This window comes from Lytechinus variegatus, chromosome 8, assembly GCF_018143015.1.
Source record: "Lytechinus variegatus isolate NC3 chromosome 8, Lvar_3.0, whole genome shotgun sequence".
In the NCBI taxonomy this organism is placed as follows: domain Eukaryota; kingdom Metazoa; phylum Echinodermata; class Echinoidea; order Temnopleuroida; family Toxopneustidae; genus Lytechinus; species Lytechinus variegatus.
Genome location: NC_054747.1, coordinates 28788741 through 28812132, shown reverse-complemented (window position 1 = coordinate 28812132; position 23392 = coordinate 28788741). Strand labels below are relative to the sequence as shown.

The 23392-nt window shown below is 37.2% G+C and overlaps 2 protein-coding genes across 2 annotated transcripts; one reads left to right on the top strand and one right to left on the bottom strand.

Moving 5' to 3' along the window:
• Positions 1-301: 301 nt before the first annotated feature.
• Positions 302-9433, bottom strand: LOC121420799. The gene is made up of 8 exons (XM_041615435.1): positions 8987-9433; positions 8018-8144; positions 7333-7447; positions 4221-4410; positions 3369-3442; positions 2389-2560; positions 1382-1437; positions 302-515 (listed from the first exon to the last, which is right to left on the bottom strand). Exons 1-8 carry the CDS (start codon positions 9282-9284, stop codon positions 408-410), a joined length of 1140 nt encoding a protein of 379 aa, XP_041471369.1. The 5' UTR covers positions 9285-9433; the 3' UTR covers positions 302-407.
• A 7568-nt stretch (positions 9434-17001) lies between these two features.
• On the top strand, positions 17002-23188 carry LOC121420299 (TLC domain-containing protein 5-like). The gene is made up of 4 exons (XM_041614872.1): positions 17002-17134; positions 19041-19288; positions 20960-21180; positions 21731-23188. Exons 2-4 carry the CDS (start codon positions 19051-19053, stop codon positions 22169-22171), a joined length of 900 nt encoding a protein of 299 aa, XP_041470806.1. The 5' UTR covers positions 17002-17134; positions 19041-19050; the 3' UTR covers positions 22172-23188.
• Positions 23189-23392: the final 204 nt, after the last annotated feature.

Here is a 23392-nt window from a genome sequence, read left to right as displayed (position 1 = left end):
ATGATGATGGTAATGATGATGATGGTGATGATGATGATGGTGATGATGGTAATGATGATGATGGTGATGATGATGTTGATGATGATGATGATGATGGTAAAAATGATGATAATGATGATGATGGTAATGATGGTGTACGTGTCAGTGATAAAGATGATGTTAAAAAAACAATAACAGGCAATAATCTACAAACTAATGGTCACGTGACGATAACATTTTATCCCACTTGGTTTCCATCAGTGGCTATGGGGAAAGCGTTGTCCCACCTTTCTCTCTCGCCACCCACCCACCTCCCCTCATCCCCCCCCCCCTCTCTCTCTCTCTCTCTCTCTCTCTCTTAAGGGTATGGCACTGTATGTAGAGTTAAAATATCTGGTCAAATATTGTTCCAAGATATCGTCTTTCCTTTAATTACTCTCAAAGAGTTTCCTATTTATATTCCCGGTCATTGTTGATCGGTGTCTCCTGATGGGTGTCTCCTCCAATAATCCGGTCGCATCCTTCATTATCCTCTCCTGAAATAAAATTAACATAAAAATCAATTAAGGGAATACCAATATTCTTGATGAATGGAAGACTATTATGCTAGATTGCGTACCAACTAAATTCGGAAACTCTTCAGATTACAAGTAAGTTTTGAAAACGCATAGGCCTACTTTGTCTGCTGGCAAACCGATGACCGACAATGAGGGAATGCTAAAAGGGAATGTTATATAGACCTGTAAAGCGCTAAGAGACGTCCCAATATAAGCGCTATAAAAGTAACGGGATAATATCATAATTTTCACAAACTTAATCCCATTTGTATTTGTATACATGGTATAAGCAGATACCAGACTTTTAACGAGCGTTCTTCGTTTACTATATATCATGTATATAGAGTATTTTAGCATGTAAATTACCCCAACCAAGAATGATAATAAGAATAATAATGAAAATAAAAAGAATGTTGCGTCAGGAAGATGAGACCATTATCAAATGAATGTATACGCTAACCCTTGTTCGCTATGGGAATGATAAAGCTTCTGTTAAATAATCAATTCAAATTTTTGGCAAAATAAAACCCAAAAGTAAGATAAAGTAAAACAGAAATACACATAAATGAGCCAAGACCTCCAGAAAGCAGCCTGTGCTTGTGTTCAATTTGAAGCCCTAAAGGTACAATTATGAAGTATATAGGCCTACAATAAAGTATAAACAAATATCAATATTAAATAAGCTTTATTTTTAAAAGTATTACCAATAGCTAAATGCCTGTACACTAAACCTTAAAAATATGCATACACCGTCCCATATAAACACACCGGCACTCATTGCAATATTGCAATTGACTATCACTGTTTAAATGTTTAATCCTTGTCAAATAAAATTTTGTATATACCTCTTGATTATTCTCATTAATTGAACGGTACGATCTTCTTGGGCTGATCGTGGTACCTGTGTTAGAAAATAATAGTTTGATAAAATAATCATCATTACAATCATGAAAGCAACATTAATTGAGTATGACTTTTTAAAATACTAATTGAAAAATTGATGATAATGTTACAATTAAAATATTGATTAAAAATAATGCAATGAAAACAATAAAAATAATACGATTTTGATAATACTTTGATTGAGAGGCGAACTCTAAACGCTTGGAGCTTGCCCCGTCATCGTGGACGGGGGTATACGTGTTTCAATAAAGGACTTCGGATGTTTGATCCGACAAAGTCTGTTTTATCCGATAGTTACCACAGTAACAGTCAGACATCGGTGCTTCTCAGCGAATCAAAACCACGGAAGGTTGTCAGGTCTGAGCCTGCATTATGGCAAATGCTGATGAAATGTTCTGAGATATAGAAGGGCGCGGTCGTCGCCATTATTACAATTGGACGGAAACAATATGACTTGAAGATTAATGGATTAGTCTCCGGACTTTGAAACAGAGGGTCTTGGGTTCAAATCCCAGCCATGGCATAGTTTCCTTCAGCAAGATATTAATCCACATTGTGCTGCACTCAACCCAGGTGTGGTCAATGGGTACCTGTCAGGAATGTATTCCTTGAAATGCCGAGCGCTTGAAAGCTGCTTGAGCTACAGCCGGGGTAATAATATCCAAGTCCTTTGGAAGCGCATAGAGACGTTATTCATAATGTGTTACGCGCTATATAAGAACTGATTATTACTATTATCATTATAATCATAATTATTATCATTATTATTTGTATCATTATTATCCCTACTATTACTATTATTATCATTATTATTATTATTATTATTATTATTATAATTATCATTATTATTATTATTATTATCGTTATTATTATTATTATTGCTATTATCATTATCATTATTATTATTAATGATAAAAAAGAAGAGGAGATCAAACTCTCGATCACTCACTTAGAGAGGTATCATATTCTGGAGGATCAGTATCTTTGGTTTCACACTTGTCATCGGATCTTTCAATCACGGTGAGAGTTCGGTCAAGGGTTACATCAAGCTGATACCGAGCGCTGTACGTAGCTCTGGAAGTCTCCGCTGTAATCGAGGTTGGTGTCAATTCCTCGGTTGTCTGCAGTTAATGTATAGATGTGCTCACGGTTAATACCATGCTACACTCACACCAACAAATCTAAGTCTAAACAAAATGCAATTAACACAAAAGCAAATAATCTTGGGCAATTTCTGAAAATGAACAAAATTTCATAGTATGTAACAAGCGTGCTGGTAGGCCCACATACTCTAGATACAGTAATCACGATTTGTTTAATTTGTTACATCATTAAATCATGACGTCAAAAAATTAAAATACGTAAATGGCTTGTTAGGTACTTCATAAAATCAAGAAGCTATTAACTTCGTCGCGTAATTATCTGCTCGATACGTCTTAAAACCATGACGACGGTACACGCATTTATGAATAAGTTGGCTTTCTATAAGCGGATAAAGGTGAGTAGTCAACGTGAGTCGTCAACACTTCCGGGGAGCGTTTCATCAAAATTTATGTCTGATAAGTTCTCAGATCTGACATCTTTTCTTGATTCTGATTGGCTGAGAGGCACCATTACTATAGTAACTGTCGGATAAATTAGGACTTGTCGGATAAAACGTCCGATAAGTCCTTTCATGAAACGCCCCCCAGGTCAACAACGAGTATACGTACGCGTTGTAGACAATCGGGAACTCTCTATTTAAACCGGGGGTTGTGTCTAATAATCTTTTTGATTTGATTTGATTTTAAATTATTTTACATATATCACATATGAACATGATAAACTATATAACATCAGAAGAATTAGCCTGATATATAAATGAGATATTGCACAATTTATCTAAATTAAATACAGCGATTTTTAGATGGCAAAAGATCTGCAGTTTACCTTCGGGTTCTCGTTCTCACTTGTTTCCCTAGAACATATAGGATGTATTGGTCTTCTTGGGGTTACGGTGATACCTGTAGAGGCAAGAACAACAAATTTATTTGATGGAGAGTGAAACCCTTGGAAGATTAAACTTATCCTGTGTGAAAATTAACAGAAAATTATTTACAACTGATCCGGGCGGGTTCGACTTTGAGAACGAGAACAAAGTCAGGAGGATCAACTGTCTCTGAAGTAGATGCCATGGAACATCTTCATCATCATCATCAGCGTTACCACCATCACTATCGTTATCATCAACATCATCATCACTATCTTTATCGTCATCACCATCATTATCATCGTCGACATCATTATCATCATCACCATCACTATATATATTTTTTAATAATAATAATATTAGGCATTTATATAGCGTCATCCATATAGAAATATAATACTGTTAGAAAATGTTTCCAGTGATTGTATAATTTTAGATTTAACGGCAAATTATTCCAGAGAGAAGTTGCTGAGGCAGAGAACGCTCGTGCACCATATGCTACACGTGTCTTGGGAGTCTTAAGTTGCTGGTGTGATGATCTCGGGCTATGAGCTGGTGCATAGGTGTGACAAGATCTTGTAGATATTTTGGTGCCAAACCATTTAACATTTTCCAAGTGAGAAGAAGTATTTTAAATTCTATACGCTTCCGGATTGGCAACCAATGTAACTTTTGGAGAACTATCATTACCATCATCACCATGATCACCATCATTATCACCATCACCATTGTCACCATCATCATCATCGTCGTCAGTCGTCACACCGTCAGTCCATCATCATAATTTGGTATATCATGATTGACATACTTACTTGGAGAGCTTTCTTGTTCAGGCTGCCAACGATCTTCGATCCGATCCTCGGTGTCCGAGCTTTCGGGCAAGGTGATACTGTTATCAGGGTTTATAACAAGCTCACGAACGATGTAAGCTATGGGAGTCCCCGGAGCGATTTTCATGGAGTTTTTTTCCAATCCTCCATTATTTGGAGATTCATTTGCAACCTGCAAAGAAGATATTTTTGAGGGTTACTTTATTTAAATCGTGGGCGGATCCAGAAGCACAGTGGCGTGGACAATCATGTGCCCCCACCGACCAAAACCAAATGACTTTTTATTTGTTTGTTTGTCTTTCTTTGAATTCTTTACTTGAAAACGCTTTCCGTATACGCTAAGTGGTGATCCCCCTTTTTTTAGTTTCTCAGAAATTTGTGTCAGAAAATTTGCCCCGTCTTGCAAATCTTGGATCCCAAAAAGTCTCTCTGTTACATAAATCTCAATTAAAGGCAAAAAGAAGCTGCCGGAAACTGCTTATCTAATAAAAGAGAGCCAATGGAGTCAATTAGAGAGTCAAAAGGGCCCCTTAGGCCCCTTTTGACTCTCTAATTCTCAATTAAATATGCAAAAACGAATGCTTATTCTACGGTATAATTTCTAAAATACTAATAATAATATTTAATTGGTCTGGCTTAAAAGGTTTTGAATACACAATCTTTTATTTCTATTAATCATTAAATGAATTTCAGGCTATATGTTTCTAGCCCTTCTGAACATGCTCAAGTTTGTGATTTGATGAGACTGCTTAGATCAGGTGCTATGTCAGTGAAACCCTGTCGATTATACCTTGGTCACATTTGATCTACGGCGGCCGTACGGCGAGTCGACAACAGCCGTTTTATTAATTTCAATTCAAACCACCTATATGCAGTTGGTACAAAAAATGTTGAAACGGCTGTTTTCGACTCGCCGTACGGCCGCCGTAGAGCAAATGTGACCATGGTATAAGGGTTACACTATTTATTATCTTTGGTTTACTTGTAAAATATACTGGCGGCAACATTTTATGAGAGTATTGGCTCTCCTTTTTTGAGGGGCCCACATTTTTCATTAATATGTTTTTGTATGTTGTCGGCCTCTTTACCCTCAGTACGTTTATTCATTTTTTAATAAGGAATGTAAATAGAAGTTAATATTGAATGAATATGATAGGTCGCTGCAGATAAGATAGCGGATTGAAAAATATAAGACCAAGCAGGGCCTGTGACCAAGTAAGGGGACCGAATAAGACAGAAGAAACGCAAAGAACGTATATAAGGGACCATTACAGTTCTTAAAACATAATATTTACAATTTTTTCTTCAAGTTTCTTTCTTCCTTTTTTACAGTAAATTGGGTGAGCAACTACAGCCGTATAGCAGTAAACTAAGACATTTTATTTTAGGATATAAAAATTTCCCATTCCTACAGGGACGCAATTGGGGGGTAAAATATGTTCTTTCTTCCTGGAACTTTGACGAAAAGGAATTTGCCTTCTGTAATAGGTCCTTTATTCGTCAACGATCCAATTCCCTTTTTTTGTATGTGTGGGTTTTGCTGCTTACGATGGCGGATCGTATCTTTGATTATTATTGTTATTTTCAATTGAGGTCTAAAAATAATAAATCAAAGCATATTCCATTTTCATTCCAGCGCTCCACCATATAGGTCTATATGAATAGAGCTACCAAAAATAGGCCTCGCGTTCCGGAACGTCGTTTCTGATCGTCAAGGTCAAAAACAATCATTCTGGAAATTAAATCAACCATTCAATTTGACCTTTTGCATCCAATAATCAAACAATAAATCTACGTGAGCGGAAATTCGCCTTAAAGCTATTTACTTTCTGTTTGAATACTTCTTTTTTCAGATTTTTCCCCTTACATTCCTTTTATTACGAACTAGTCACCTACAAACCGATAGATAATTATGATAATCATAACTGCGTGAAACATAAACACACTGAATATAAATTCCCAGTTTATGCTTTCATTTCATCTCAGGAATAAGAATACACTCTCCTTATATTAATCAGAGGGTCGTGTGTTCGAATCCCGCAGCGGCCTCGTGTCTTTTGGCAAGGTGTCAATCCACAATGTCTTTCTCACTATGCTCTCCCCCTAAGTGCTAAATTACGGTGTAGAAGTCACAGTATAGCGCGTCCGTTCAGCACCGTGTGCGCATCACATCGCGTTTGGCTGGATTCACTCCCCAAGGAGTGGAATATGTGCGGATGTAACTGGTAGGGCGTTTCATGAAAGGACTTGTCGGACGTTTTATCTGACAAGTCCCATTTTATCCGATAGTTACTATAGTAACAGTGCCTGTCAGCCAATCAGAATCAAGAAAATATGTCAGATCTGACAACTTGTCAGAAAAAAATGTTGACGAAACGGTCTCCTGATTGAATCAGATTACTGGGTTAGTAATAATGTTAGCGACTATAGGCTTACATTTTTGTCCTACAATCCAATTGGTATTTGCCGTTAGATCTACCCTACGCTTTGTCTACTACCCACTTAGCCTAATTTTCACCAATTTTCCTTTAATGCACAAACAATATGATTATAACTTCTTTTACTTATCATTTTTCATTTTGTCAAATGAAAATTTAGACTAAGTTATGTTAGATCAAGTCCAAATATAAAACGAAATGGGTATAACCTAACTAGAATAGACAAAATGGAGAATGGGCAAATTAGCAATTCGAAAAAAAAATATTTATAACTAGACCGAGTGGTTGTAGACGAACTTCAATTGGAACACGAAGGAAAAGCGGAAAGTAGACAAAGTGGGGGTACACTGTTAGAAAAAATAAAAGAAGTTCCTGCAGCAGAGTCTCGAGAACACCTGTAATCTTACCGAATTGCGTAATAAGCATTCTGTAAATTCATAAAACAAGAATTTTTCTGCAATTTAACAGAACAGGTCTGTTTAAAAAGGGGAAAGGGGTGTTTTATTCAAGGAAATTTGTAAGATTCCATACATCAAATACCAATTTCCTGTAAGATTACGCAATTCGGTAAGATTACAGGTGTTCTCGAGACTCTGCTGCAGGAACTTCTTCTATTTTTTCTAACAGTGTAGAACAAGTGGCATTTTATGTATTACCTTGTCTTGTCTTTGTCTCCAATATAATTTAACGGCATCTTTGGTTGAAAATGACGTCACAATCACGTAGAGAGTCTTCAGTCTGTTGGACAGTACTCTTTTGTCGATTATTTTCCTATTGTTAAAACAAAATAAAAAGAAAATGGAAGTCAAAGCCTTTCTATGAATGACAAAACAAGTTTTGTTGTGGTTTACAAGATGCGACATTAAATACGTTTATAGGCCTATATTCCTAACAATTTCATCACAGTGATGTTGATGTAATATCGACCTTCTTAATCAGCAATTCGTAATTTTATATGATATCAGATTGACAGCATTTTTTCGATATCTTTATACAGTAAGGTTTTGCTGTGACTGCTGTCATACTGCTGTTGTTATCGGGGTTGAATTGTATGCCGTAAGTTCCTTATGATATTCATGAAATAAAACATTTCCCATGATCATCGAAGTGCATTTTCAACGTTGTAATTTTTAGATTAAAAAAGTTCCCTGCATGCTTGACGATGGAATGCCTCAGCTGAAAAATGGGTATTTTTTGGCTTCGCTTTCTCTGAATAAATTCGGCACATTACCGCACCGTGCATTCTTTTTCTTTCCTTTTTTTGCACGTTCCTCAAAATTGTATGTTATATATAAAGATTCTTAACTTCCTTTGATTATTTTCGTAGCTGTTTAGGCTTACCTTCCTTTGATTATTTTTCGTAGCTGTTTTGGATCCAGGTCAATCCTCGCTATCCTCTTCCATGCGACTTTAGCCTTCCCACCCGCCGGTAAGTTGAAAATCCGCAGAGTGTTCGTCCTCAAATAACCTTTAAATTATTTAATAGGATATTTTTGACATCATTTCATCTGCAAACCGTATCACTGCAGTACGCAGAATTTCTAGGCCTTCATTAATTTCTTCCTTATGTGAGTCCCCCCCCCCCCCAGCCAGGAGGCTCCTATGGAGAGTAAAAATCATTTACTAACGTATATCCTTAGTCTCTACAGAGCCAGGGATTCTATTGCATTCATCTATACGTACCGCTAAAAAACCCTCAAATTTTCGCCCCCGTGATTTCTTCTTCCTTTTGAAAGATCTAGCCCTAAATCATAAAAATGGGATATAACTTCATTTCTACCCTATCGATTCACTTTTAAACAAGAATTCATTTTTAAAAAAGAGAAAATCTTTATGAAAAGACGTAAATACGGTGGCAAGTTTTCCCCGTCTTTTCATAACATTTTCCTCTTTTTTTTAATGAATTCTTGTGTAAAACTTAAATCGATAGCGTAGAAATGTCGGAAATGATTAGATCTTTTTAGAAGGAAAGTAAAAATCTTGAGGGCGAAAGTTTCAGGTTTTTTGGCGGTACGTGTAAATGAATGCTATATAATCCCTAGCTTCGTGGATAGTAAGCATACGTTCATGACGTAAGTAAATGATTTTTACTCTCTAGGAGCCTCCTGGCTACCCCCCCCCCCCTCAAAAAAAAATGATAAAACGTGAATCAATGATATGCTTGCAGAATTAATTTTATTTCAGATATTTTTACATTGCCTCGTCACAACATCTAGAGGAGAACAAATTAGCTCAATTTTCACAAACATGCCCAATTCGACATTAGGCCTACACATAAAACTTTCTATGAAAATATGTGATTATTCTCACCTCTATCACAGGCTCTATCATCATTCGACGGTGGTTCGTCATCTGGTAGATCGTCAGTATTTTCCTCTTCTTCTCCATCTAAAATGGCCGAAATTGTTTCTTTTTTAGGTTGTAGTTGTGCCCCCTCTGTGTCCCCTCTTCGTTCAGCAAGGTGGTAAATTTTGCAGCGCTGTGCCTGGCGTAAACTCGGAGCAGCTTTCAGGTGGGATCTTTCTATTTTCCTCGTTTGGCGTAAAAACTTGACAAAGTCGTCACCTGCCTTTCCAAAAATGACATCATTGTTTCTATGAGAAGGCATGTTTGGTTTAAAACTAATTAACTTATGGTAGGCTGTGTTTGGACCAGATATTCCCTCTACATCGCTCTGGCCATAAAGTAACCAGGCATAAAATTGAAGAGGCCAATCATTTATTTTTCCGTGCGTTGAGAGGAAGCATTGATATCGAAAGTGTCGAGGTAGGAGTAGTCTTTGTTTTCTTCTCAAAAGGGGGGCGAACGGGACTTTCCGTGACTATTCATCACTAGTCATTCGTGCATAAACCATGTAAATCATTGTCCCTTACAAACCAAACATACCAAGACTGTAGTTATTGTTCGGGTTTTCTCTTTTTTTTAGATATAAAATATGCGAGTCAATTCAATACAAAAGGCTTGTCGCATGAAAAGGCCTTTGGTAGAACCGTCCATTGTAATACCTGTGTCACACTGATCGATCATCGTCCATCGCGGCGTCCTTCGTTTCGTCCAAAAAAAGTAAATTGTTCTGCGGTGATCAGTGGCGGATTCCCACGTATCCCATCCCATCACGTTGTTTGTTTCTTATATTATTATATATTGTGTATAATTATCTACCGAAAGGTATACAGACGATGCTAATAGATACGTCTCTCAGATGCGGATTCTTGCATCCATTTGCGGACGAATTGGCGCGTTATAGGCCTATCAGGGGCGGATCCAGCCTTCGCCAATGGGGGTGGGATGTTTTTCAGCCACATTTTCCCAGATCGGCCGCTCGAAGTCGAATTTGTTTTTTTGAAGGGGTAGTCCTAATGGTCACTTCTAAGCTATATCCTTATAAACCAACAAAAATATACATTAATCTCATAAGCCTCATTTAAATAGTGGGAGCGCGAAGCGCGAGCGAAAATTTGATATAGTGACATGAAAGATTTTTTGTATTATTCTCCAACTCTTCCCCTCATATTATTCTGTTCACTTGTCGTCCTCCTTTGATACTTCCCCATCTTTTTTCTCCTCGCCTTTCCCTTCTGATTTTTTTTGGGGGGCTCCGCCAATAGAGGGGCCCGGGACTTGCGTATAACCTTCCGGATATATTTGAACACTTGCGGAGAGTTGTGGATATACACGGGCAGGTAGTTTCGATAAGACAAGATTTATTTTATTTCACAGACTGATTCCCATTGGAATGATTGGGGCATAGTAAACATTTAAAAACCAGTGTTTAACGAACAATATATATGAAAAATTATATACATGTTAACATAATCAGAAGCATCAATGAAATATTACAAAGAAATCATAGAAAGGTGAATAGGAGGGAAGGAGAAGAGGAAAAGGGGAAAGGAGAAGGAGAAGAAAAAGAAAACGGAGAAGAAAAAAACAAAAGAAAAATTATGAAGAAAACGAAGAAAATGATGTACCGTTCTCAAAACATCAGTAATATACATTCAAAATGAAATATCTATCGGGCAATTCGAACAAAGCGGTGCATACAAGGTAATAGTAAATGCGAACATGAAAAAGTAAAATGTCAAAGTAAATCATGTTTTCATAATGGACAATCGAGCACACGATAATTAATACATGATTTATCAAGCTTAACACATACAAATGACTGAAACATTCTTCAAAACTAAACATGCACCGAACATATATATAAAACACTAAAAGACTATATAGATAAATACTGAAATTACTGAAATGATTGCAAACTAATACATGTACTGATGGGAACAGCAAATAGAAATTGTCTTTTGATGTTTGATAAAAACAATTAAACAGAATAAGAGTCATAGAATATTTGTGTTCTACATCAACATGGTCTCTTAAGACCTGTCTTGAAATTGTGTTTCGTTTGCGCCGCTTGAATATTTGTGGATAACGAGTTCCAAATACTGGCGCCTCTGTACTTAAACATGCGCTTTGCAGATTCAGTCTTTATTTGCATTATTTCCACGTTGAGATTCCCACTTATTGTGTTGTGTGATCTTTCTTTAAGGGAAAATCTATTGATAAGGTATGAAGGGGCTAAGTTATTGAGTATATTGAACATCATTTTGTGCAACACTTTCTTTCCTTTTCTTTTCAAATGTATCCAATTTGAAGTTCATTTTGATTCATTTTTTATGAATCCCGGGGTGTATTATATTGATAACGTGTGCTGCCCGATTTTGAATCTTTTGGAGGCTATATTTTAGACATTTGCCGCAAGTCCCCATACTACATCACAATATGATAGATGAGATGAAATCAGGGTGTTGTAGACTAGTATCATTGTATCCTTGTTAACCATACTTCGTATCGATTTTAGCATAAACAAACCGCTACTACATTTCTTCTGTATATTTTGAATGTGTTTTCCCCATGACAAATTTTCATCTAAAATTACTCCTAGTGTTTACACTAGGTAACTCTTTTTAGGAGAGTTCCATCAATGTTAATATTTAGCTATTTATTTTTGAATAGTCTCAATCTATTTCTAGTTCCTATATTCAGTTTTATTGATATCCAAACTATATAAGCTTTTTGTGATCAAGCCATCGTTTCACATTGTGCAAATCTTCATTGATTTTTTTTCTAGATCAGAGTAAATTTAGGGAGCAATCAGGAGCAATAACATTTTTATTTTTTCCTACCCCCCCCCCCCCCTAAATTTCTTGGCTTCCGCCGCCAATGGTGGGAATGCGTCATGATAGGTTTGTGACGAGTTTCGCAGGAATCGAATGATGTTTTCCGCGAATGTGTTTTTTTTTTAACACTGAGTGCACACCTAGTTACCGATAATGCATATAGCATTTCCATTTTTTTTTAATGCAGGATAAAAGAGCATTGTAGATTAAATGCCTTGCTCACGGGCATAGGTGCCGCTGCAGGGGATCGAACCCAGGACTTTCCATTTATAGCCTTATAGACCACTCGGCTACGGAACCTCGCAGCCGATTGAGGTGTACGCCATCTGCGTTCAGATGGAGGGCAGGGTCGATATTACTGTTGTCGATTACTGTAACAGTACCGACCAAATAGTTTAGTTTTAGTTTACTCCAACGATGTTGTAGGACGAAGCCTGTTCATCGATCAAAGTAGAAATGTCTATTGCTGCTCTCCTTCAGACAAAATTAGATGCGCTACTTATGTTGGCATGGAGGAGTGGCAGGGGTATCGTAGACAGTGAAAAATCCCATGGAAACACACAAGAAACGAAAATTACTCAAAGTCATAGGCAATCTTCTCCCAATGCTTATCCAGTCTATTCTTAAAAGCAATCACTGAACAAGCAGTAACTACATCTTCTGGGAGACTTTTCCACACATCTATCACTCGGTTAGCAAAGAAAAACTTACGCACATCAAGACGCGAATATCTTTTCTCTAGCTTTAAGGAATGACCTCGCATTTTAATAACGCTGATTGGTTGAAAGTTTATTTGACGATTCGTCTCATTTAATCTATGATTGTTGATACAGCCATTGATTTTACGCCAGGGACCTGATGGACGTGATCAAGAAGTGAGAATGTCTTTGCAATTATTTCACCAGACTCGTCACTTTTCACGTTGTTCGTCCCGAGATGTACGATTACTTCGCTGACTTCGCATTGATGTGCAAGAGTACATGCATGCCTCCATGGAGCAATCTGTGTTTTATAGCTCCATGATGCGCATCACTGCATGCGTCTTCTATTTTGGCTCCATTCAGAGTTTTACAGATTACTTTTTTTCCTTCGTGAGAGTTTAGATGGTCTGATCTGTTTTGTCATTGAATCTCTGATAATTAGCACGTCTGCTTTCATTGGAGACTTTGCTTGGTATATAGACTTATCATGGTGAACAGGGTCCGTGTACAAAATCGTAAAAATGGCCATATGAATGTGGCTTTTGCATGGTCAGCCCCCCCCCCCCCCCCGGCCCCCCCCCCCCCCTTTGAAAACCGTTCCGCGGCCCCTGTTCAATTATGGTCATTGGGCAATGTTACACGTTTCGTTCTTCTACGTCATCACGGTATCCATTGTAGTGTTGGGAGAAGCATTGTCATTTGCTTTGATTTTGTACTCATCGAGTTTATCTTGTAGGGGAAAGTTGACACTCTTGGAACTTTGAAGACTAGGTCTTCATCATATTCATAATAATAATATCATATTATTACCCCGGCTCCCGGGGGCCCACTTCCATTCACGAGTGGATACCATGCGCGACCATGGGGTCTTGAAAAGCACCCTAAACACGTAATTTCCATATTCTGAAAATGCACCCCTTGACAATTATTGGCGTGTAAAACCCTACCCTTAACAAGTGTTGAAAACAAAACGATACTCTTGGCAAATATTCTCTGAAATGAACCCCTAAACAAAGTACACACTGTTAGAAAAAATAAAAGAAGTTCCTGCAGCAGAGTCTCGAGTTCGAACACCTGTAATCTTACCGAATTGCGTAATAATCATTCTGTAAATTCATAAAACAAGAATTTTTCTGCAATTTAACAGAACAGGTCTGTTTAAAAAGGGAAAAGGGTGTTTTATTCAAGGAAATTTGTAAGATTCCATACATCAAATACCAATTTCCTGTAAGATTACGCAATTCGGTAAGATTACAGGTGTTCTCGAGACTCTGCTGCAGGAACTTCTTTTATTTTTTCTAACAGTGCAGGAATGTTTTATTGTTACGGGCGGCTTCGGTCATCGGTTTTTACCTTATTTGGTTTAGTACGACCAACCTTCTACACGTACCTCTTGCAAATCGGACTCTAAACACGAATTGTTGGGGCAAAAAGGACATCCTTTATAAAACATTTTAATTTTGCCTATCATCCCGCAAATTCGACCCTAAACACATAATTTTCCTTGTGAAATAGATACCCTTTTTTCATTATTTTTGTGTTTTTGACACCCTTGTCACGTTACGTACGTAACGTGCCCTATCGTAAAAAGGACATCCTTTTTACGTGTTTTTTGGGTCGCGCATGTTATCCACTCGTCAATGTAAGTGCCCCCCCCCCCCCGGGCCCCGGCTGTATAGCTGAGCCGCCATATTAATATGCGCTAAAGCCAAAATCTTACAGGCTCGAGCAAAATGTGGATAAATTTCTGAAGGAAATTACGCCATGGCTGGGATTCGAACGACCCTCTGTTTCAAAGTCCGAAGACTAATCCACTGGGCCATAACGCTCCACGATCATATCGTTATATTCTTTATCCCCTTTGTAATTCTCGACTTTAAATAGCGGAAGTATCCATTGACTTCGAGTTCACATCTACTCATTGATAATGCTGGTGATACAATCGAGATATAATGTCAATGATTGTGGATTCCTGTGATTGCATTTTATTTGGCAGATTCATGCAATTTTCACAAACTAAATTGTTACTGATTGTCACCTCCTTTTTACATATCAAGCAGCTTCCAAAGTCAATGCTTTTCAGGGAATGTACGTCCCATTTCGTGGCATAGTTGACTTTATGTGTTACCTCTTCATGCAATGAACCAAATAAAATGGCGGCAGTTTGTACTAGTCAAGTTCGGGTAACCTATAGCTTCCATTAGGTTATTTTCAACAATTGCATTGTCTATGTCTGAATCACTGCCGGGCAATCATGTGTCATCAATAAGCTTTGTAGCAAAAACCAATGCTCGAAATTGTTATTTCTTTAGCATGTTTAGGAAGTTTGAATGAGAATGAGTTTGTACCTCGGTTGCCTTTACATTTGTTTGTGGCCACTACACAGCAAAAATTGTGGTGTTAACCGGTGTACATAGAGGACCACACCAGTTATTTTACACCGGTGTTAAATTGGTGGTGTTAGTTTACACCTATTGGTGTTATTACAACACCTATGGTTGTTACATTTACACTCTTTGGTGTTATATGTTCAGTCTCTATAGGGTGTAAATTTAACACCTCAGGGTGTGGTCCTCTATTAACACCAATTGGTGTCACTTTCAACACCACAGTTTTTACAGTGTACCCCACACTACACTGTTAGAAAAATTATCCTTGAAATAAAAGAAGTTCCTGCAGCAGAGTTTCGAGAACCCCTGTAATCTTACCAGATTACGTAATCTTACAGAAAATTGGTATTTGGTGTATATGGAATCTTACACATTTCCTTAAATGAAATACCCTTTTCCCCTTTTTAAAAAGACCTGTTCTGTTGAATTGTAGAAAAAAAAATCATGTTTTATGAATTTACAGAATGATTATGTTATTGCTTTCCGCAAATCTTTTTTTTCCTGTAAAATCTCGTTTTTAACAATGTAGGCGCCATATTCCTCCTGGAAAATAAGGCTGTATAATATTACGCAATATTGACTATTTCGAAGAATTAAAAAAATTGCAGGTTGATGTTTCCCACAAACATACAGAGTAAAGTACCATCCACATAAAATAAACAGGACACAAACGAGTTTCTCCTGGGTTATGATTGAAGAAGTTTATTGCGACGATCAAGACCGTGGCACAGTATTCGGATTGTATACGAGTATTATATGAACAACGTGGTACGGAACATCCCCTACACATACAGATAATGAGAAATTAACCTTCCGCGAATTTTACCTCAAAACTGATAACCCTTTAAACGTAATTTTTTTTATAAATTCTGAACTACTAAAAACAAATCAAGGTAGACTTTATTTCCAATTGATTTTTTTTAGATGACAAAAATACAATTACAAATCATAGCTATGTCAAAAAGTAAATTATAATACTATTTCATTGGAATTAAAACTTTTTAACGACGAAGGGGTTACTTGAAATTAAATAGTTGACGTACTTAAAGATGGTATATCATATAGGTTGGATATTGAAAATGTAATTGATAAATGTAAAATGAAATATATGAACATGATGCTCAAAGAAAGTTGGAAATTTGTCAATTTAATATTAAATATACTAAAGATTTACAACGAAAAAGAAAAACTTGTTCAGTTGGAAAGGCAGTATTTTTTACTAGTATTGAACAAAGAAATGAAAAGTAGTCCTAATGATAGAAATGTCGAAGAAATTTAGACACTATAATGAGGAAAGATATCGAAGTAATTTATTATCATAAATGTATAGGAGCTTAAGCGGATTGAGGAAGGCGAAAAATCAACAAAGTACTATATTGGCCATAAGGGGGCAGAAGTTGTTTGCTGAGAATACAAGAGTACAACCATCACTGATGAGGTGAAAATATTACTGATATTACATGAATATTATGATAATTTATACAAAAAATCTTGATTGTAATATTTTCTGCAGTTGCTATTCACCAATTTCACTCTCTTTAAGAGTTGTAATAGCGTTATTTCACAATTATAACGCCCATAAGTTAGACATCTTCCAAGTTGAGTGATGTTCCAGCTGGAGCTTTTCAACATACCTACCGTGAAACCGTGAAACTTTAGAACTATGTGTGATATAGGCCTAGTTCTCATTTGGGGTTTGGCCCACTGATCTGTATACTAACAAGATCTAGTATTTTGTATTACCATGGAAGCGTTTGTGATCACAGTTTCTCAAAAAGTAAAAGATCTGTAAAAGTGCATATTTCACGATTAGGCCTATAATGCGCCAGATGAAGGTACTGGTCAACAACATCTTTTAAGTACATGATATATTGTAGTCGCATTGTGAGTGCAACGTGTCATTAGATTGTGGGTCATTAATTATTTGGGGTTTTGGTTTTTTTTTTTTTTTTTAGAAATGAAACTATGAATGAAAAAAAAATCTACCCAAAATTACCAATTGAGGGAGACATTTCGTTTTCCTGCCCCAGCATTTAATATTAACGTAACATTAAGACAGCAGCTGCAGGATATTGTCTCGACTTTGGCTTGGAATTATTTAAGAATTAATACATCTGCTTTTTTCCCGTTATAAGTGTGTGCCAAAATCGTTGGACCGCGTTTTTTTGTTTATTATCATCAATATTGGTAAGTTTAAATTGGTCTTTTGAATGCAGATCCACAGAGATCTAGGCTTTGATTGAAATTGGTATTCCCGCCCATCTACAGCCCCACATATAGGTTTTTCTGTTAGTGTAACTCTTGAATGCACAGTGTTGCTTGGCGACATGTTGGACATGACAGACTCTGCGCTGACGCAGAGCAAAATCGCTTAGGCCTACCATGCTTACCTTGACCTAGAAAGAGGGTTCGCATGTCCCTTCCACGGAAATATGAGGAAGTTCGATGGCGGCGCTAATAAAATTCACAACCCTAATTCAGCTCATCATTGGTAGTGTGACCTGGCTTAATTCGCGCGTTACCTAATTTTGTGCATGGTTGAATATCTCAATTTCTAATAAATATTTTGAAATACTGATATCACCAACAGAAAGACTCAAAGAGCGACTTAAACTTACTCAGTTTTGTAATGTTCTTGACGGAAGGTCTGTATTTGTGAATATATTGGCAAAACATCAGCAAATTTCGTTAACTTTTGTTTTGCGTCCGCTCCGAGAAAATCCGATCTTCTCGACCAGCATCATTAAATCGCCAGTTTGCAAGCAAAAGTCTAAAAAAAGTAAGTAAAATGTGATACCAACCGAATTTATGACATTTTAACCTCCATCTGATATGATTATCTTCCCTTTGTCTGCTTGATGTCTTTTCTAAAGCCTTGCAAAACGATCGTGTGCAAATTAAGGTCACACTTTTTTTATGACATTTTTTCAGCTGAGCGCGCACTAGTAGATCGCCATGGAATTTTGAGATCGCGATACCAGCGAAACCCTTGACCTACTTTATAATTCCGTCAAGTGAATTTGACTTTGGGATCTTGCCTTCCATTTGGTATTTATTATTTTGATTAATTTTGTGTGAGCTGTGAGAAATTTTTGATTGAAAATCAACTTCATGATCATTTTTAAAATGTGCGCAAATTATGGTCACCACATCATGAAATTATAACTGTGACATTGAACATGTTGAATGCAAAATTTCTATGATTGTTTGATAAGATATCAATATGGTTACAAATAAATGCAATACCTTCCAAAACATACTTTAAGATTATTATCTCTAATAACACTTTTTGGATATCATTTAAAGCGATGACAAAACCAAAAAATAGAAAATTCTACATGACTTGAAGAAAGCGTTCGTTTGTCAACAAATGTCCACCAAAGTCTACAATAAAAAGTTTGGACACTCTGCCGACTTTGTAATGCTTGGCATCGATTTGCGTGGTGTCTTTGATATGAATATAAATCGCATGCCCTCCTTAGTAGAATATATTGGTCTGCACAAAAGTCAGAAGCACCGACGTCAACAGCGAGGAAAAATATTTTTTTATTCAAAAAGTCAAGTCCAGAAATAGTCACAAAAGAGACTTTTCATCAATCGTTAAGTGCAATGGAACAATTTGATTAGATTTGATATTTCGTCAAAGTATCTAATTTAGCACGATCCCATGAACGTGTTTCTTCTGGACTCCTGAATCTCAAAAAAAAGTGGAAGGATCAGCTCAGAGAGAGAGAGTTGCATGCGTCATGCCTTGATTTTTACTGTCCAAGGCGACAATCTCAATCTATCAAGACATGGTTTGTCTCAGCTTATGAGGATACCCTTGGACCAGCACCCCCACTGTTAGAATTGTAGGTTCCGTGATATTTGCTATAGCGACAATTGCTCCGCTGGAAATTCCAAACATTAATGGAATGACCAACTTCAACCCTGAATTTAACACTATATCCTAGTATCCTGAACCTACATGTAACAATAAACCTAACATAAAACCCTATTGCAACCCTAACCCTATACATCTTAAGACGAAATAAAACACAGAAAAAATATGTCACCTTATTGCAACTTTATCTGCTTCTCACTCTCATCCCAGACACAGGACAATGGGCGTACTTCAGCGGTTGGACTCCGCCCTTGACTTTGAAGGAATTGGCATTCCCATGTCGGTCCTTGCCAGTTTCTTAGGTTGGTTCTCTCTCTACTGCGTCCTGTGCTTGGCAAACTCTAAACGAAGCTATGAGTGGCATTGTCGAGTGGTCACGGGTGTTCATGCTGTCGTCATCTCGACCCTCAGTTACGTCTTTGGGATGTACTACAATCCTTGGTTCATAACAAATCCAGGTGAGGTGTGATTGGCATGGGTGCGATGGTACAAGATTTCGGATTGTAACAATGATTTTGAGCAGGACAGAGTCAAAATGTTCAACCAGCACCTTACACAACTGCAAAAACCATAAGTCTCACAATTTTGATATTTCATTCACTCTGACCTGTCTTGATCGAAATTTAAAAAAATCTATCTTGATCAGAATTGCAGACAATTTATCACTAAATATTTCATAGGTTTATGTTGACTTGGTCTCCAAATGGATCTACGTCTGTATAAATAATGTGGTCTAATTCCCCTAAAGAAGTCATTTTTATTGGGATTTAAATTTTGATAATTGAACCTAGGTTCAACCCTAGACTAAACAAGAATTTTAAACCACACTTCTATGAAATGATGTGCTTCGTAATAATTCATGGCATTTATATAATATATCAATTTAATTGACCAAAATTCATTATTTATGTACATGTATATCTTGCCATTTCAGGACTCAAATCATTTTTGACAACTTTTTGCAGCAGATTGAGAATTATTTTTGATTGGTGGATGAGTTGACCATTGGCACTCCATAAACGTTTCGTCTTTAACCCTGGGGCCCGTTTCTCAACACATGGACAAGTTAGTCATATCTTTATCCACCAACCACGGAGTTAGTTCCAATCTTACTAAACCTGTTTCTTGAAAGGCTTCCTGACTAGAGTACCTTGCTATCGATACTATCGGTAAAAAGAGCAGACGAGACTTAGCCTTAGTCACAAAATAACATAAATATTCTAAGAATTAAGAAAAAAATTGCAAATATTGCGATGAATTGGGAAATAAATCTTTTCAAAATAATAGCACAGGTGAATTATGCATCATACATATTTAGACCATGAAAACTGGAGCATTCAATTGCAGAGAAAATGAAATTATGAATAATTCATTTTATGACTAAAAAATAACTTGTGGACGTTGAGATTGGTACCCCCGGGATATCAAATCTTGATAGTTTACGAAATTAATCCATAACGTTTTTCTGTGTAAAATTATGATAATTATACGGTCTTTTACTATTCCAAACGTCATCAAAATATAGTTAAACAATTTTTTATTCACTGATACCTAAACATACAATATTTGACAAATTATATGCATGAATTAGATATAGAATTTATCCAACTGTTAATAGGGGTCTGGAAACAACAAATACGAGTTCAGTTATGGATGGCCTGACATGGTAGAATCTTTATCGATTAAATCATTTTACTATTCAAAATGAATAGTTTTGTGGCCTTTACCAACAGTTTTTTTATAGCTTCTTTGTATTACAATTATCATGGAATGCATTATTCCACTTGTTTTGTGATGTAATTTTAACCTCTATGATTGATTACGTAAGATTATAATTTTTTAAAATTTCTAGGCAGTTGTGCTTGTCATAGTCTACCCACGTGATGCCACTACGTCAACAAGAAAGAAGTTTTGACGGGTTCGGAGGTGTCATAAATATTTAGTGAGGTTGATGTGGTAAAGAGGGCTTCGTGAAACGGTTAGCGAACAAGTAGCTCACTATCTCCAATTTAGTCAAGAAGTTAGACTTATGACTGTGTTGAGAAACGGGCCCCAGGTTTTAACTATCAGAATGCCATCTGTTACATGTATTATAAAGCAGATCTCTTACTTTATATATTACCTCCCAGGTGGACGCAACAACAATCTTGAGATCCTCACTCTAGTGATATGCATGGGGTATTTCCTATTTGATTTCTGCTGGTGCCTCTGGTTTCGAGAGGAAGTCTTCATGATCGCCCATCATTTCTTGACCATTGTCTGCATCACCGCATCGCTCGCCTTAGGGATATCCGGGACGGAGGTTGGGGCGGCCATCTTTGGGTCAGAGGTCAGCAATCCAATGCTACAGGTATTCTACATTTTGTTATCTCCTGGGCTATTTTGATAGATTATACCGGGGGGAGGGGATAGGGAACAGTAATGTGCAAATCCTTCACTCAAGAAAAGTGATCTAAATATGAAGCATACAGTCCCTTGCAGTGACTTGTGCATGAATCGAAATAATGAATTGTATTTGTGCTAGTCTGTGTCAAGACCCACTTGCTGATCAAAGTTTAAGTTCGGGTCTGTGCCTGCAGACTATGGGAGGTGGTTCCCCCCCACCCGGATTTCAGCCACCAAACCGCACAATTTTGCAAAAATAAATGTTTCTCATTGCACGATCGGCAAAATTTATTGAAATCTCAATAATTTTTAAAGCCTTGGCAAATCTACTATGAAAAGATTATATCAAAATGAATTTCCTATGTATTGTTTTTTAGTATTTCTCATTGATCTGTTTGTTTTTCAAGTTGTTTATTAATTGGTCTCAACGTTGCACAAAACTTGACAGAGTTACATTACTTGATGGTAAGATGTACAAGAAGGATTCTAAAAATGAAAATGTGTATCGTTCACAGGCGAGATACTTCATGCGAGAAACCGGCTACACCAAAACCCTGGTGTATGAGGTCAACGACCTTGCCTTCATGATAACGTTCTTCGTCTGCCGAATGGGGATCGGGTCCTACTTCATCTACTCCTATCTGCGGCATCCCGCGCCCCTCTTCATCTTCCGGGTCGGTTCCATCGGCCTCTACATTGTCAGCTTGATCTTCATGTATGGTATAGCTCGTCTTGCCGTTAGGAAGTATGGGGGATTCCTCAAGAGGTTGGTGGGGGCGGAAGAGTCCCACGCCAAGGTCAGGAATGGTGATGCTTCCAAGCAGGTCACGGGAGGTCAAGTGAAAGGGGTCACGGAAGGTCAGCAGGTCACAGGAGGTCCGGTCAAAGAAGCGCAGGAAGGCCAGGGTAGTATGCAACTCAATGGGCATGCAAACGATCATGAACACGTGGATTAGTATTTGTTATGGGTCAGTAAGTGTGCATTGCTCAAGATGTGCAATGGTAGATACAATGAAATATTCGATATATTTGTGAGAACCAGCATAGTGGACTGTTATAGGAAGGTTCCGGGGACCATATGAACCTTGTCCGCACAGACAAGTTGTTATCCTCTGACATTTACAATATAGTAACAGTCAGAGATAGGTGCTTGTCAGCCAATTACAAATTAATAATTCCACTGAAATTTTAAAAAATAGACAATTTAGTTGGTGGTGCCAACTGTCATGAAGCACCCCTTGAAATTTCTACAGTTTCATGAAGCAGACTCCAGGAGAGCATTTTATGAAGGGTCTTTTCAGTCATTTGCTCTTAGCCAATCAGAGACAAGGATTTCAATAGCTTATAGCAGTATTCAGTGAAAATTGTATTTCATGAAATTCTCCCCTGCATCCCTTTGGCTTCAGATCTCTTTTAATTCTCAGTTTAGAGGAAAGAATATCAAGCCAGTCTCTCGTAACCCAATTTGATGCCCTTTGTCTCTTTCTTGGTAATTCCTCTCTTTGCTCCATATTAAGAATGCTTTCCCTTTCCTAAGTCAGGTTATTGCTTGCTGTTAATGTATTTGATGTCTTCATCTTTATATCTTTAAAATATCAGGTTTCTGACATCAATGTGACAATCCAAGCAATGTTTTCAAGTTGCGTTTTTGTGTTGGGGGTAGGGTTGTTTCACAAGCATGTGCTAAGTGAAAACGTGCATAATTACACATGATACCTAACACGGGTACGTGGCATCTGCTCCGGCGACAGTTGCTCTCATGGAAAATCTGCACGTGAAGCCACCAAAACTGAATAAACCAAGTCCTTATCTTTACATTATTTTGAACAAAAAAACTCTTATTGCAACCCTAACTCTAACCCTATGCCTTTGAGATATTAAGACAAGCAAATGTCGCAGGAGCAAATGTTGTGTCTCCATATTACACAGTAATTGGCCTTATTATCAGGGGTGTGAGAGTTCAGTTTTTTTTATTTTTTGTTTGTTTGTTTTCTTTAGTCTGTTGATGTTTTACAAATATCCTCCATACAAAAGTGTAATTTCAGCTCTTTATTTTCAACTCACAGGGCTCCTGTGTTATGGAAACAACCCAATTTTTATTAAACAATTTTACTTGCCAAATGCAATAACCAGTTATTTTATGAATATTTTTCAAATCAAGAGTGTACTGTTTCATA